The sequence below is a fragment of the Otolemur garnettii genome, unplaced genomic scaffold (assembly GCF_000181295.1).
Source record: "Otolemur garnettii isolate 467f Iridium unplaced genomic scaffold, OtoGar3 scaffold00008, whole genome shotgun sequence".
In the NCBI taxonomy this organism is placed as follows: domain Eukaryota; kingdom Metazoa; phylum Chordata; class Mammalia; order Primates; family Galagidae; genus Otolemur; species Otolemur garnettii.
Window position 1 is genome coordinate 39736175 of NW_003852403.1, and position 16430 is coordinate 39752604.

General features: G+C 37.3%; 1 protein-coding gene and 1 pseudogene across 2 annotated transcripts in view; both read left to right on the forward strand.

Annotated features, from left to right (window-relative positions):
- Positions 1 to 2475: 2475 nt before the first annotated feature.
- Positions 2476 to 2557, forward strand: LOC111723207 (annotated as a pseudogene).
- Positions 2558 to 4722: 2165 nt separating this feature from the next.
- Positions 4723 to 16430, forward strand: part of LOC100950266 (cytochrome P450 2C19) — a 63738-nt gene continuing 52030 nt past the window's right edge. Inside the window, exons 1-5 of one of the 2 annotated variants that reach the window (XM_023509476.1) lie at positions 4723 to 4978; positions 6111 to 6273; positions 6445 to 6594; positions 10234 to 10394; positions 11502 to 11678. In XM_023509476.1, the coding sequence (XP_023365244.1) occupies positions 4811 to 4978; positions 6111 to 6273; positions 6445 to 6594; positions 10234 to 10394; positions 11502 to 11678 (819 nt within the window). In that variant the 5' untranslated portion in view covers positions 4723 to 4810. The remainder of the gene's footprint in view (positions 4979 to 6110; positions 6274 to 6444; positions 6595 to 10233; positions 10395 to 11501; positions 11679 to 16430) is intronic. The other variant, XM_003783727.3, reaches the window with a different exon arrangement.

Consider the following 16430-nt stretch of genomic DNA (forward strand, 5'->3'; position numbering starts at 1 on the left):
CAGGCCGATTTCTTCAAGTGTTTTCCCTACACTAAATTTAGTTATATTTTTACCTTCAGACGAGGTTTTAAAGCACTTTGTAGTTCTCTATTGCCAACAAGTTAATGTTTATGTGTTGCCAATTCTTGCAGCTGCTGCCCTACCAAACCTGTGGGTTGCAAATCAGAATGAAAATTCTAAGCAGCTTTCAAAGAGGAACATTTCTGTTAAGACCCCCTAATTGCCTCTTTGAGCTCATTATGTTTCTGAGACTTTTTATTTATTTATTTGTTTATTTTGAGACAGAGCCTCAAGCTGTCACCCTGAGTAGAGTGTCGTGGCATCACAGCTCACAGCAACCTCCAACTCCTGGGCTCAAGTGATTCTCTTGCCTCAGACTCCCAAGTAGCTAGGACTACAGGCGCCTGCCACAATGGTATTTTTTTACAACGCCCGCCCAGCTATTTTTTGGTTGCAGCTGTCATCGTTGTTTGGCGGGCTCAGGCTGGATTCAAACCTACCACCTTAGGTGTATGTGGCCGGCACCTTAGCCACTTGAGCCACAGGCACCGAGCCTTCTGAGACTTTCTAAAAAGGCACTTTCCCCATCACATTGTAGACGTCTGCATTCTTATCAGAAATGTCTAGAAATGTTTAGCTTTATAAACATTGTGCTGAAATATGAAAATGAGCCTTCTTGACAATTAAGTGCTTCTTGCAGCAGGTGGTCAAAGAAAAGAGTGACTAGTATGACCGTTAGAGTATTCTACATCTGGACCATTCCTGAAGTTTTTCCTCACCAACAGTACCATCATGCCTTGCTTTTCTCCCAAGTGCTATTCCTTGAACACAAGAATTTACCAGTTGCCTAATTATGCAATAAAAAATTGCTTTGAGACAGCTAATTGCCCACAGAACAACCTGGTGAAAAGCAACTCAAATTGCTCATAAAATATGTTTCTTCCCATGTTCCCATTTGATGAAATGTCTTAAGTTACATTAGCTGGGAAGTTTTCAGACATTTTCAAAGGATGACAATTGTGTTAGCCAGATGAGTAAGCTTCTAATATTCATAAGTTCTGAATGCCTCATAGTGAGGGATATTAAAGTTTTTATATAGACACTGCCCTCTAAATAGTTCCTCAGATCTCTTGAAGAGTATAGTCTTCGTCCTGAATATATAGTGTTGGCCTATGTTTAAAAGGGTGATCCAGACATGAAAAGCAACTAGTTGGTGCATAAGAAGGCCCTACTTGGCTATTTCTTATCTACCTACAATTGATAAAAAAAACTTTTAGGCCAGCAATTATTTAGCTTCACTCCTTCAAGTGCAAGAAACTGAAGGCAGGATTAGTAGTTCATCAGCTAAACAGTCATAAAACAGTCATTGTGCATGTTAAATTTCAATAATAAAGCAAATTCCAATTTCTATTTACTTATTCATTGTAACGGTATTACTAAACAGGTAAAGATGGGAATATTTTCTTATACCATTTATAGTGAATGTATTGTACTGTGTCTGTGAAAACTGTGCTTTAAATTATATTTTCATATGTTTTGTTGGGGACAGAGCAGATAAGCTCGAAAGCAACCGAGTTTGTTTTAGAACTGAAGACAACTTTATCAAAATTTCTGTCAAGAAAAGCTGCTTATAAATGTAATGAAATCACATTTAAAATAAACTGCCTCTGATCACCCCCCCCCCAAAAGATGGATAAACTGTAGGCCATCTTCTTATGCAAAATAATTCAGAAACAGAAAGACAAATGCTGCATGTTTTCACTTGCTAATAATGAATGTAGAATGATAGACATTGGTGACTTGAAAGTGTGGGACAAGTTGGGGATGGGGTGGGGGATGCAAAATTATTTAACTGGTACAATATCCTTTACTGCGGTGATGTATACATTAAAAGTCCTGAATTCACCACAATGCAACATATCAATGTATCAAAATTACTTTTGTATTTTATAAATTCATATATTATATTAAGAAAAGAAAGTTCAAAAAAATCAAAAAGGAAAAAGTAAGCTATAGAAAACAGTGAAACTGAGCTTCTATTATTCAAAACATGTTGGTGTGGCTGGGTGTGGTGGCTCATGCCTGTAATCCTTGTCCTATAGGCTGAGGCAGGTGGATTGCCTAAGCTCAAGAGTTTGGGACCACCCTAGTAAGAGCAAAACTCTGTCTGTACAAAAAATAGAAAAAAAAAAACTAGCTAGGCATCATGGTGGGTGCCTATAGTCCCAGGTACTTGGGAGTCTGAGGCAAAAGGATTTCTTGAACCCAAGACTATGAGGTTGCTGTGAGCTATGACTGATGATGCCACAGCACTCTACTCAGGGCAAAAGAGTAAGATTCTGCTCAAATAAAGAAACGAAACCCAAAACACGCACACACACACACACACACACACACTCTCACATTGGTGTGGTTCTGGTAGAGTTTAATGCTATGTGAGTCAGGCACTAAAGTACTACTTCTCTTCATCCCAGGTAAATAGTTCATCAAGACCTGAACTTGCAGGCATATGAGTCTTGGATGATGAATAATATGTGTCTGAAACTCTGAGGTTCAACAAAACAAAACAAACAAACAAACAAAAAACCTGAACTCACTGTACTTCTGTGGGGTATGAAAACAAATTCTTCTGATCCCCATTTAAGTAAACTGCTGCTGTGATTAACAACTAAATTAATATTTATTTTGAGAATCAGCAAAAAAGCTGAATAAGATGATCTCGAATCATGGTACACCATGAGTCAATGTTGGTGAACTCAGTTGAACTCAATGTTTACCTTGCAGGGAAGGGCGCATGACACAGGGGGTAGAGGTTGCAGCCTCAGATTTATCATCTTCAGACACCAAGTTCTTGGTCAAGGTACTGAGTCTCTAAGACCCAGTTTACTCATCTCTAAAATGGGTTAATTTTACTTTAGGTATTGAGAGATTCAAAAGGGATATTTGATAGATGAAAAAATTTTCTGTATATTTTCACAATCACTGTTAACATGACTGATAAAACATTATGCAACTAACAATTGTGTCTTGACATAATTTCCTTAATGAAAGACTTGGAAATAACAACACTAGTCAATTTAGAATGAATATGATGGCAACTTTACACTCATTAGTGTATACCATTCTAATTGAATTTAGGTTCTCTTAACCACTGAATATCCGCCCCTAGTCGGATCTGAACTTTGTGGTGGTTCTGTGTGGTGGGTCCATTTAATGATTTCCCTCTCTCCCATCCTTTACTGAATCCACAGTGGTGTTCTGTCTATAATTGCTCCTCTTTGCTGTGTATTATTCCATCCTATTATTTCCAACAATGAGAGACCAAAAACACCAGAGAAAGCTGTGTCTAGAGGTAACTGGGAGGGGAGAAGTCATAGTTTGTAAAGCCCTCCCTACTAAATTCTCTGAGATTGGCTTTTATGTCAGTTGCACTGAGCAACTTTTATCTTTCCAGGGATAGAGAGTGGGAGAGCTCTATCTTTTATTTCTTCTCTTGATCATCCTCAGTCCTTTTATCCTTGGAGTCAAATTCCACTGAGAAGTGAGTATAAGGTGCATCTAGCTGATTGGCCAATGTTTATGTCAACAGAGGACACAAGTGAACTAGCAGGGAGCATTATAAAAGGCCTGGAGTGCAAATTCACTGTTGTCTTAGCAGGAGGAGAAGGCTGCAATGGACCCAGCTGTGGCCCTGGTGCTCTGTCTCTCCCATTTCCTTCTCCTTTCCCTCTGGAGAAATTCCCTCTGGATAAATTTGAAATTCAATTTCAAATGAATTTGGTTCAATTCCTAGCAGAGTTATGTTGTGTTCAGTCAAAGTAACAAATATTTGCAATTATGTTTTGTTTTGCTAAAATTGTTGTCAAGGCAGCTATAGTGTAAATGATAATGCACTATAATAGAAACACAAGATCTCAGCTCAAATTCTCCCAAAGTCTTTCTCCATGTGAAAATAAAAATTATAATCCCTGCATTCACGTGTTTTCCTAGAGGGGTTAAAGTTAAAAGGCATGTATATTTGGTGAGCCAATTACCTGACATATGTTTGCTCATACAAGGTGTATGACTTGTGTTATCTATGTTATGCTTAGTTCTGTTGCTGATAGAACATATTAAGTATTTGGCTCAGTGCCTGTAGCTTAAGTGGCTAAGGCACCAACCACATAAATCAGAGCTGGTGGGTTTGGTTCCAGCCCAGGCCTGCCAAGCAACAATGACAACTACAACCAAATAAATAATTGAATAAATAAATAACTGGGCATTGTGGTGGGCACCTGTAGCCCCAGCTACTTGGGAGGCTGAGGCAGGAGAATCACTTGAGCCCCGGAGTTGGAGGTTGCTGTGAGCTGTGATGCCATGGCACTCTACCCAGGGCGACAGCTTGAGGCTCTGTCTCAAAAAAAAAAAGAACATATTAAGTGTTTGAAATGATTTCATTATTATGGGCAAAGTCCATATTTAATATAGCTTTAACATTTTTTAAATATAAGGCATAGAACACATTGATTTCTCAATTATCGCTGCACCTTGGAACCCCTTATTTTGTTTGTTTTAATACTTGGAACCCAACATAGTTCAATTAATCCAGAATGTACAGGGTTGGTACTACCATGAAGGAGAACAAGTCCAAAGAACATTTTATTTTTATCTCTATCAGGGGTCCAAATTCCACTGAGAAGTGAGTATAAGGTGCATCTAGCTGATTGGCCAATGTTTATGTCAAAAGAGGACACAAGTGAACTAGCAGGGAGCATTATAAAAGGCCTGGAGTGCAAACTCACTGTTGTCTTAGCAGGAAGAGAAGGCTGCAATGGACCCAGCTGTGGCCCTGGTGCTCTGTCTCTCCTGTTTGCTTCTCCTTTCCCTCTGGAGACAGAGCTCTGGGAGAGGGAAGCTCCCACCTGGCCCGACTCCTCTCCCTATTATTGGAAATATACTACAGTTGGATATTAAGGACATCAGCAAATCTTTAACAAATGTAAGTATGTGCTCTTCCAGTGGCTTAAACAATGGGTAAGTAACTGATGGCTCCTTTTTTAATATGTGTGAAAGATAGTTCTTGAGGCATACTATTAAAATAGATCGTTGTACAGCCAAATACTTTGATGTTCCTGTTGTCTTTTTCAGTCTATCATTGCCAGAGATAGTAAAATGAAACAATGCATTTTGTGCATAGAGAAATGTTTAGGTCTTTGGTTGAATCAAAATGATAAAGTGGCAAAAATATCGAGTTTGGTGTCCCTTTGTTTTGTAGCCATTTGCTATAATTTTTGGCTCAAGGTAAAAATGGTAAGGGAAGTATGTGCGATTAGAGAGTTCCATTTAATGAATCATCTATAATATTGGCTGTGTGTTTTTATAATAGTCATGAAAGTTGAACTTTTGTGAAAACTCAATTATGTCAAGGAAATGTGTGTTCTGGATTATCATAAATGAATGAAAAAAGAAGAAAATAGTCAAAGTGCAATTGATGGTATCAGAATTTTTTTCAGTTCTGCTAAAACCCACTATGTGTGGGGGAGAATGCTGGTGGGTTGTTTTTCCAGGAGACGTCATGTGTCCTGGTGCTGCCTTTTGGTGTGCTCGCTCTCTCTGTTAGTAACACCAACGTGTCCCCAGTTGGTATGGGCATTAGAATCACCTGAGTGACCTTCAAAAATATGGCTTTCTAGTGTTCATCACATGGCTATGTAGCCACAATCTCCATGAGAAGAGCTTCAGAGATGATCCAGAAGCAGGCATCTGGGTATTGGTCCCAAAGTGGCTAAATAATTTGGGGATACTAAAAAATTACTCAAGTATCACAGTTTGCATAAGCAGAAGTCTAAACTTTGGTCTTTTTCTCTGAACTCAGTTTCCTTGTTGAAAACAGAGAAAATAAATGTGCTAAATGTGTTGATGTAAGGATAATTGTAATCTGTATTCAAATCGGCTTGGTCAATACCTTGTATAGCATCATCCACCTGTGTATAAAATTCAGTAATGTTAGAAGCTATGTGTAGCATAATAAAAGCATCAAAAAATAGTGATAATATCAGTCCAAATTAAGCATAATATATGGTTCAAATACTGGCTTTCTTTTTTTGCTATTTCTGTATTCTCTTCCTTAGCTCTCAAAAGCCTATGGCCCTGTGTTCACTGTGTATTTGGGCATGATGCCCGCTGTGGTGTTGCATGGATATGAAGCAGTGAAGGAAGCCCTGATTGATCATGGAGAGGAGTTTTCTGGAAGAGGCAGTTTCCCATTGGCTGAAAGAGCTAATAGAGGATATGGTAGGTATACATGTGACTGAGTCAGCAGTGGTGAAGGGGGTGAGGAGGATGGAACCAGAGTCCTGAAGAGCTCCCAGGGCAGAGCTTGGCTCACCGACATGGCTGTGAAGTATCAGCTCCCTCCTCCTTGGCTGGGATTTATCTCCTACTTTCTGTTTCCTATCCTGGTAGGTATCGTTTTCAGCAATGGAAATAAGTGGAAGGAGATACGGCGCTTCTCCCTCATGACCCTGCGGAATTTTGGGATGGGGAAGAGGAGCATTGAGGAACGTGTCCAAGAGGAGGCCCGCTGCCTTGTGGAGGAGTTGAGAAAGACCAAGTGTGAGTGACTCTCACTCAGTATCACTGCCCTGAAAAGACTGCAGTGCTCTTTGGTAACATCCTTGAACATATTCAGGGGCAACCTGATATTTCATTATGAGTTCTGCTTGTCAGCCTTCAAGTAGACAATGTTAGATGCAGAGAGCCCAGGGAGCTTGTGTGTGTCTGTCCTGTGTGTACAGGCATGATTGTGCATACAGTGCTGGCATAAAAGGTCATTTAATCCTCTCATCTCCTAAACATTGTTTCTTTGTTTTCAAATGAGAAATCATGAATATAGTTTTTTGAAAAGTATTATTAAAAGTTTATTTCTATTTTACTTTAAAATATTAAGGAGTTGCAAAGGTTTTAGGTTACATTGATTGCTTTTGTAATTCTCGTGTCCTGGCTATAGGTGTGTGCATCATCCAAATAGAGTTCATTGTACCCCTTACGGAGGCTTTTGCCCCTTCCTCTCTCCCTTCCTCCCTTGTTGATTTCCAAAGAGTTTTATTTCCCTCTGTGCATGTGTGCACTCATAGCTTAGTTTTAATTTATCAGTGAGTTCATGTGGTGTGTGTTTGTCTATTTTGAGATGCTTCACTTAGCAGAATGGTCTTTAGTTCCATTTAGATTGTTGCAAAAGATATTAATTCTCACTTTTTATGTCTGAGTAGTACTCCATGGTATGCATATACCACATTTATTAAAACCACTCATGAACTGATGGGCACTTGAGTTGATTCCACATCTTTGTAATTGTGAAGTGATTAATTGTGAATTAATGCTGCAATAATCATTTGCTGCAGGTGTCTTTTTTTTTTTTTTTTTTTTTTCTGAACAGCCATATCTATGGAAAACGGTTTGGAGATTTCTCAAAGAAGTAAAAGTAAACCATTCATTCAATTCAGCAATCCCAGAATTGGGTATTGACCCAATGGAAATACATATAGGTTTTGAGTTCATTTTTAGAATGAGTTCAAAAAGCAGTGTTTTCCCTATATCATGAATGTGAGTCAACCATGCCAGAACATTTCACCAGAGAATATGTGGCAAATGGTGATTATGGAAATGACCATATCACATTCTTTTTTTTTTTTTTTTAACATTTTTAATATTTTTTAACATTTTTAACATCTGGTGTTTAAGGAAGACCAGATCACATTCTTACAGATTATGAACCACATGACCTGTGCTATGCTTTTCCTCGACTGGCTGTGTTTATAGAGTCAACCTCACTGATATGTTTGTGTGTGTTTTTCCAGGCCCTGCTACAGTTATGGCCAACGATGGGCCTATATATGGTTTTAATTGTTTAGGGATAACATAGTACAATTTTCATCAATTATTATTTCCTCTATAAACACAGACCTATTTAAAAATATCAGCATTAATTATTTCTCACTAAACATTACTATATTAATTTACACATTTTAAGTAAACATATGCCATAAGTTTTCTCTGCAAAATGCAAAAATATAAATTTATAAAATTCTTTATTTAATTATATTTCCACTATTATCAGTAACGCTTTACTCTGGCTTTCTTCAGTGTACTTGGCTATGTTTTCAGTTATGCTTATTCCCCTCTTGCCTATTTCATTGGATTTTGGATTAGAAATCTGTGTTAATTGTTTTCCTCCAAAACCCAGCTCTGGTAACTTATGAAATGCTTGTCATGATAAATGTAATTATTAGTTCCAATTGTAATTATCTTTTAAAAATCCTCTCTTCCAAATGCAGTGGAATGAAAGATGGAAAATTACATTTTATCTGTGAATGACAGATAGGGACAAAAATCTCCAAGGCTTCTCAAATAACGCTCTACCCTCTAGGCTAAAATAAAACTTTTTCTAAAATACAGACCTATTTTAGATAGGTCTGTTTAATGGTTCTAAACAGCTTAGAGCCCTGTAAGGTTTAAAGGAAGCTGGCATAACTCAGCAGTTTTGTTTTTTAATGTCCTACCATTTAGTCAGAACAGTTGTGATTCAAGTCACTCTTATTTGGCAACTGTAGATGTGAGTTTAGGAGCTCCTTATGTACAAAGTGTGTTGGTCACTGGATTACAAAAATTTTATCTTGGTGATCCTTCAGCAAAAAAGGAAACCTTTCTTATAATTTAAGTTCCTTGCCTGTAAAATGATAGACTTGGCCTAACTGATGATAAGATGAAAAAAATTTTAGAACATACTGTGCTGTTGATGGATATATAGAACAGTATACCCGAATCCATAAAATAACAGCTTTTCTTTTCTTTTCTTTTTTTTTTTATTAAATGATAGCTGTATACATTAACGCAAACATGGGGTACAGTGTAGTGTTTCATATACATTTTGAAATACTTTCATCAAGCTGGTTCACATAAATTTCATGTCATTTGCATAGTCATTGTGTCAAAACATTTATATTCTAGTTCTAGAAAAGTTCACTTGTACCCTTGTTAGACAGATATATAGATGATCTTTCTGGTCAATAACAGCTTTTCACACAAAAAACTAAGTTTTAAAGATGATTGGAGATGATGAACTTGGATTTCCTAAAGAGGAAAATTTTTTCTTAAAAAATTGATATAGGAAAAACTGTATTTATAAATCTACTTTTGTTTTATTTTCACTTGCCAGGATTTACATTTCAAATAAAATGCTCTCATATTAATTTTGTGACAAACAAATCCATCTTATATTTATTGTTCATTTTTTTGGGTCTTTTTTTAAAATTTCTTATAGCATAACTATGTACATTAATGCAATCATGGGGTACAGTGTGCTATTTTCATATACATTTTGAAATACTCTCATCAAACTGGATAATATAACCTTCATGTCATTCTCTTAGTCATTAAGTTAAGACATTCATATTCTGCTTTTAGAAAGATTCACTTGTACCCTTGTAAGATAAACCTACTATTCATTTTTATTAATTTTTCTTCTCATATACCGTAGATGCATTCTGCTTTATAAACTTGCTCCTCTAAACACATGAATTCATCCATGATTTCACTCTCTTTAGTACCTCACTATTGGTTCAACACATGATTCCTTCTGCTATGTGTTATATATGAAAAGCTTCTGGGTCCCCACCTATCTCTCCCTTTCTATCTCTGCAATTTATTGTCTACAACCTTTGCAAACAGATATGATTCTGCTCTGAAAACTTGAATTATTAGAATTTTTAAATAATGCATTTTCCATCTTTCTAAAATAACAGATACCTTGGGTTAAAAGAGTATAAATAAAGGCAGTGGATGTGAATTAGTATTTGTAAAACCATTATTTAACCAGCTAGTTTATAACAGTCACTTTGGGTTTAAGGCCAAAGAGATGCAGTGATTTTATGCATACTGAATTCTTTTGGATGTTTAAGAAATTTCCAAAAAATTCCCTATGAGAAAATTATTTCTCCAGTTGACAATTAATCAAGAGGAAAATTTTCAACACTATATCCATGGAGAAAGTAAAAATAATTGCCAGGATTTGTGGCATGCACCTGTAGTCTCTATGAATAAAATAAAATAAAAATGAGGAGTAATCTGAAAAACAAAAAAGAAATTTCCAGATAATATCGTCTTCAAAATTCTAAAATACCTTTACCTATTAATAAAGACAAATTATTTTTAATTTGTGTTTTAATATATTTTAAAATTGTTTCTAATTTTTAGCCTCACCTTGTGATCCCACTTTTACGCTGAGCTGTGCACCTTGCAATGTGATCTGCTCCATTATTTTCAAGAATCGTTTTGATTACAGAGATCAGAATTTCCTTAACTTGATGGAAAAACTCAATGAAAACATCAGAATTCTCAGCTCTCCATGGGTACAGGTGGGATCACGATCCTTTCTTTCTGAGAAACCACTTAATCCTCTTTTCTCTTACAAGTCCAAAATTCCATATGGACCTAGCTATGAAGTGCATGCTTGAATTCTGCTGTCCTATCTAGAAAGTCATGGGGGTGAACATCTTGGAAAGATCCCTCAACCCTTCACATTACACATGGGAAATGAATGCCCAAATATAGCACTGGCTTTCAAGCCCATGAGCTCCTGGTATAGTGATGTTTTTCACTGAACCCAAAGTCCTGTTTCTGTGAAGTACTTTGGTAACTGTCCAAAGTGTGCTTATTTTACTCAATGGACTTCTAGGCCCTTCTGAATGCTTTTGTTACCCACAAGGCTTGTCTCCCAGTCAAGACTTAGAGAATTGTTTGTCATATTACCTGACAGAAATATCCTAATTTGGGAAGATAATATGTCTTCAAGGAAAGAGAGTGTTTGGGACCATAGAAGTAATCTGTTAGTAATCTGCTAGGCAACCCCCACATAGCGGTGTTTGATGCCTCAGAAGGCATCCTAGCTGACAAAGTGTCAGGGTTAAGAGTGACAGAATGATTGATTTTATGGTTATAAACCAGAAACAATAATCACAATTTTACCCGGTGCTGAATTGTCATGTCCCACACTTTACCTAAATAATTGTGGGATCTTGGGGAAGATACATCAGTCCCCTGGTACTGTTACTTTCAAGGTATCTTTGAAAGCAGAGACGAGTTTGTGCTCTCCATCAAGTTTCCCAAACTCACTTAAAATGTGTTGTCATTAATAAAATATCAATTGTAGTAATTTATTCCATCTTACATTTCAAGGTTGTGGGGAATAATTGGTATAAAAGTGAGAGACTCTAAAGGCGCTTTTACATTATAAATATTTTGTATAAATCTAGGAAATGGTTATCATGTTTGGTTTTCAGGTCAGAATTTTCTCCCACAAATCTTTCTATATAGAGAGAATTACTATCCTGTAAGAAGAACTTCTCCCTCAAGATGGGCAGCGTATGTTCATTTTAATAACTGTCATTTCTAATCAGGCTTGAATTATGGCATATATCTTCAATTAGTATTTTCTATTTAATGAATTATTTTTTGTCTTTTAGGTCTGCAATAATTTCCCTGCTCTCATTGATTATTTCCCAGGGAGTCATAACAAATTACTTAAAAATATTGCTTTTGTTAAAAGTTATATTTTGGAGAAAGTAAAGGAACACCAAGAATCGTTGGATGTTAACAACCCCCGGGACTTTATTGATTGCTTCCTTATCAAAATGGAGCAGGTAAAGTGTTAAAAAAATATATGGACTCCACTCAGCACCCACATCTCCACTGAGGTGGGTGCAGAGAATTTTGTAGCAGTACCTTTGGGCTCTCAGGTAAAGGAGAGCATATGTTCCCCTTTCTTTTGTCCTCCAAAGTCACGTGGCTCATGGACTTTCTCCCTCCCAAGGGCAGCTCACCCTAGGAGGCAGAATTCTGGAAATTCTGCAGCTCTCTTGTGCTAACCCATGACCTTTGTGGTTATCACAGTCCACAGGAGTGCTGAATGATGATTGTGTTGCCAGTGACAAAGAGACTCCCTGGGCAGAACTGAGTCACAAAAGGAATGCTAGTTTGTGGGTAGGAAGGTATTCTGTTTTTAAGAAATTCTCAGTTCACCAATGGCAGCATTGCTTGGACTCATGAGAGAATAGGAACTTGCCAATAGTTCAGGAGCCAGCAATCGGCTACAGGTGTGAAGGGAGTAAAGGTCTAAACCTCTGACTTACCCTTTCTGTGGGGCTACAAATTGCCTGTGGATCGATCTGATCCCTCCTGGGATCTTCAGCAGGTTCTGTCCCTTCCCATCAGTATTCCACTTGGGCTATGCTTTTTCACCCGAAACACTTTCTTTATTCTGTGATAATCTGAGGACTGATGTCTGTAGTCAGGCAATTTGCCTTACTCCTCCAATACATTTATCTTCTGAAGGAAAAAATTCAAACTTGAATTCAAGTTTTTAAAAGAACTCATCCAGAAAAAAAACAGGACAAATGAATGAAAAAGAATGAACAAAAACTATGTCTCACATGGGACACCATAAAGCAACCACGTATTAGAAAACTGGGCTTTCTAGAAGGTAAGAAAGCCCAAAACTATTTGATAAAATAATAGCTGAAGACTTTCCAAGTCTACTAATTGAGTTAGACATCCAGTTATAGGAAGCCCAGAGATCCCCAAAGAAATACTGCTGAAAAATGTCTCCATGGCACATTTTAGCCAAAATGTGAAAAGTTAAGGACAGTAAGAGAATTTTAACAATAGCAGGAATCACATTTATGTCTAGTCACCTATAAGGAAACCCTCAACAAACAAGTGGATTCATTACAGGTCAGAAAAGAATAGAATGGCATTTTCAGAGTGTTCATCTATAAGGAAACCCTCAACAAACAAATGGATTTCTTAGCTAAGACCTTACAGGTCAGACAAGAATAGAATGGCATTTTCAGAGTGTTCAAAGGAAAACATTACCAGTGAATAATAATATATCCAGTAAACTTACCCTTCATAAATGAAGGAGAAATAAAATCTTTCCCAGACAAAGAAAAACTAAGGGAATTAATCTCAACTAGACCAGCACGACACAAATGCTTCAGAGAATCCTACTCATTGAAGTGAAAGGGTAATATCTACTAGTAAGAAAATAAATGAAAGTATAAAAATCACTGGTGAAGCAAACACATAAATGAAGAAGAGAGGGAAAGGACTTAAATATTTTCACTACAGAAACCCAACAAATAACAATGATAAACAAGAGGCAAAGAGAGGAACAAAGAATATACAAAACAACCAGAAAACAACAGAGCGACATGAGTTCTCATATATCATCATAAACTTGAATGCCAATGGTTTAAAATTATAGACTAGCTGAATGGATAAAAAAAAAACAAAAACAAAAACAACAGCTATGTGCTGCCTAAGAGAAACGCAGTTCACCTGTAAAGATGCTTATAGACAAAAAGCAATGTAACGGGAAAAGATATTCATACAAACAGAAACCCAAAGCAAGCAGAAGTAACCAGACTTACACCAGATAAAACAGACTTTAAGTCAAAAAGGTAAAATGAGATAAAGGAGGCCATTGTAAAATTATAAAGGGACCAATTCAGCAGCAGTATATTACGATTCCAATCTATATGTACTCCAAACCAGAGCCTTAGAATACAGAGAGAAAATACTAGATCTACAGAAAGAAATAGTCTCCAATACTATAATAGTATTCAACACCCTACTTTTAATATTAGACAGATCTTCTTAACATAAAATTAACAAAGAAACATTGGATCTGAACTGTACTTTAGACAAAAATGGACCGAACAAACATCTGCAGAACACTTTAGCCAGTATCTGGAGAACACACATTCTTTTCCTCTGTGGAGATGGATTATATGTAAGGCCACACATTTCAAGAAATTAAAAAAAAAAAAAAGAAACCGTATGAAGTCTCTTCTCAGACTACAATGGAATAGAACTAAAAACTAGTACAAAAAGCAACTTTAGAGACTATACAAATACACAGAGATTAAACAACATGCTTCTGAGCAACCACTGGATCAATGAAGAAATGAAGAAGGAAACCAAAAAGTTTCTTGAAACGAATGAATGTAGAAACATAACAAACCAAGACTTATAGAATATAGAAAAAGAATACTAAGGGAAAAGGTTATAATAGTCAACTATGAAAGAAGCAGAACCATTTCAAATAAACAACCTAATGATGCACCTTGAGGAACTAGAAAAGTAAGAAGAGACCAAAGCCTAAATTTATAGAAGGAAAGGAAAGACATAATAAAGATCAGAGCAGAACTAAACAAAGTGGAGACTAAATAAACACAAAGCATCATCAAATGTCTGTAGAGTGTTTTTAATTTCACTCATTATATTCTTTAGCAGTAGAAGTTCTTTTTTTTTTTAAAATAATTTCTATGGCTTTGTTGAATTTCACATATGTATTGTGAATTGTTTCCATGATTATATGAGGTTCTTTTAAGAATTTTCTTACAAAGTGTATTTCTTTAGGATTATAATTTTGAATTTTTTTTGACAATTTGATTTCCTTTTCATTGGGATCTGTTACCAGAGAGTTACTTGTTCTTTTTGTGATGTCATATTTCCTTGATTTTTCATGTTTCTTGTTTCCCTACATTGATATCTGTGCATCTGGTGGAACAATTACTTCTTCCAAACGTTCTAGAGTGGCTTTGGAGAAAGGCATTCACCTGAAGTTGGGTGTTTGTGTGCAAGTGGTAAATGGTTTGGTGTCTCTGTTTCTAGATAAGTACAAGGGATAGTCGTTGTGCAGCCTCTTGAGTTGCAGTCATTATCAGTAATAACTTTTAATGCCTTAGTGGTTTAGGCTATGGAAGTTTGTGGTAGGGTTGACAGCATTGTAGCTTGTTAATGTTCTTGATGTCAAGGTCTTTTGGGGTCCTCCTATTATCATTTTTTCAAAAGGATAAGACTTTTCTTTAGGGATTCCTCTGTCAGTCCTGACATGACTCCCAAGGAGCTGCAGTGGTGTTGGCTTTCAGGTACATGTACTTTAAGCTGTTATGGGGTCAGAGTTTTAGGCACAGGGTTTCATTGACATATTTTGGCACCTGGGTCTTGGGGTGCAGGTTCATTCTCTGTGGCAGAGTTGGATGTAGATTGCTCACATAACCAGAATCGTTGATTCTGTGGAACCCTCTAGTACAGGTGTCCTTAAACTATGGCCTGTGGGCCACATGTAGCCCACCTAGGACATTTATCCAGCCCACTGGGTGTTTTTGCTGCTGCTGCCTGTCCTGCTTAGCAGCCAACTCATTCCAGGGCCCACAGCCCAGCCCTCCAATGGTCTGAGGGACAGTGAACTGACCCCCTGTTTAAAAAGTTTGAGGACCCCTGCCTAGTAGCTCAGGCCCATATGATGTATGGTAGTTGTGATACTAACTCCAGGGTGTGGTGGTGGTAGGGCACAGCTCTGGTCTGTCTCTGGGGCAAGAGGTGGTGTTCTAGAAGTTTTGGCCAAGGGAAGAAGGTATGGTTGCAATAGAAGAACCTGAGCCAATGGGCTTAGTGACAATTTGGTCCCAGTGTATGTGGCACTATGTATTAGTGACTCCAAACTCTGGGGTGATGGGGCTCAGTGGTGCTGCAGACTCTGTGAGGCTGTGTACTCCAGGAGCAAGTACCTTAGAAGGGCAGAGCATTGCTGTCCTTTAAATCTTCAAGGGCAGAGGACAGCACAGTGATAAATCCATTCCCCAATGAAAGGAATTTCTCAGCAGCTCAGGTACTAGAGGCTAGTCCAGCTCCAGAGAAGCAGAGTGTGAGAGTTGTTTGAGCTATAGTGTTGGATCTCTCAACTGAACCCATCCCCTGCTTCCCAAGGATGCAGGTGCCTATGTCAGCTCATCCCTCGGTAAGCAGTTGCTCTCCTCTACCAGGGCACTAATTCCACAGTGGACAATGTACTGCCTCAGCTCTGGCTGGGGTTGGGAGACATGTATGGTTCTGGGCAGTCTAAGCACCATTTGACTTTGATGGAAGGCACCACTTTTGCTTAAGTGTGGGGTGTATAACTGCATGTCTGTTCTTTCTTGATGAACTTTTGTTTTCTTTCATTATTTTAATTAAATTGTAGTTGTACATTTATTGTTTTGGCTGTCTGAGAAGAGGATGAGTGCTAAGTGTGTAGCATATCTAATATTATGGATTCAACACATGAAAATAGACTGGACCCTCTCAGCATGGTACCTGTTACACAAAGGCATCCATCTCCCTTGATAACATCAGTGTCACAAGCTTTCTAAGCTTGCCAAATTAAAATCACCCATAAATTAGTAAAAAGAGAAATCTGCTCAAAAACCAATATTATTCTTTTCTTTTTTTGTCTCTCTCTCTTTTTTTAATAATTTAATTCTGATTTAGGAACTGGATAGAAAATAATATATTTTGTAATATGTCAACAACATTAGTTAAAAATTTTAAGGGAGAAAATCATATATTTG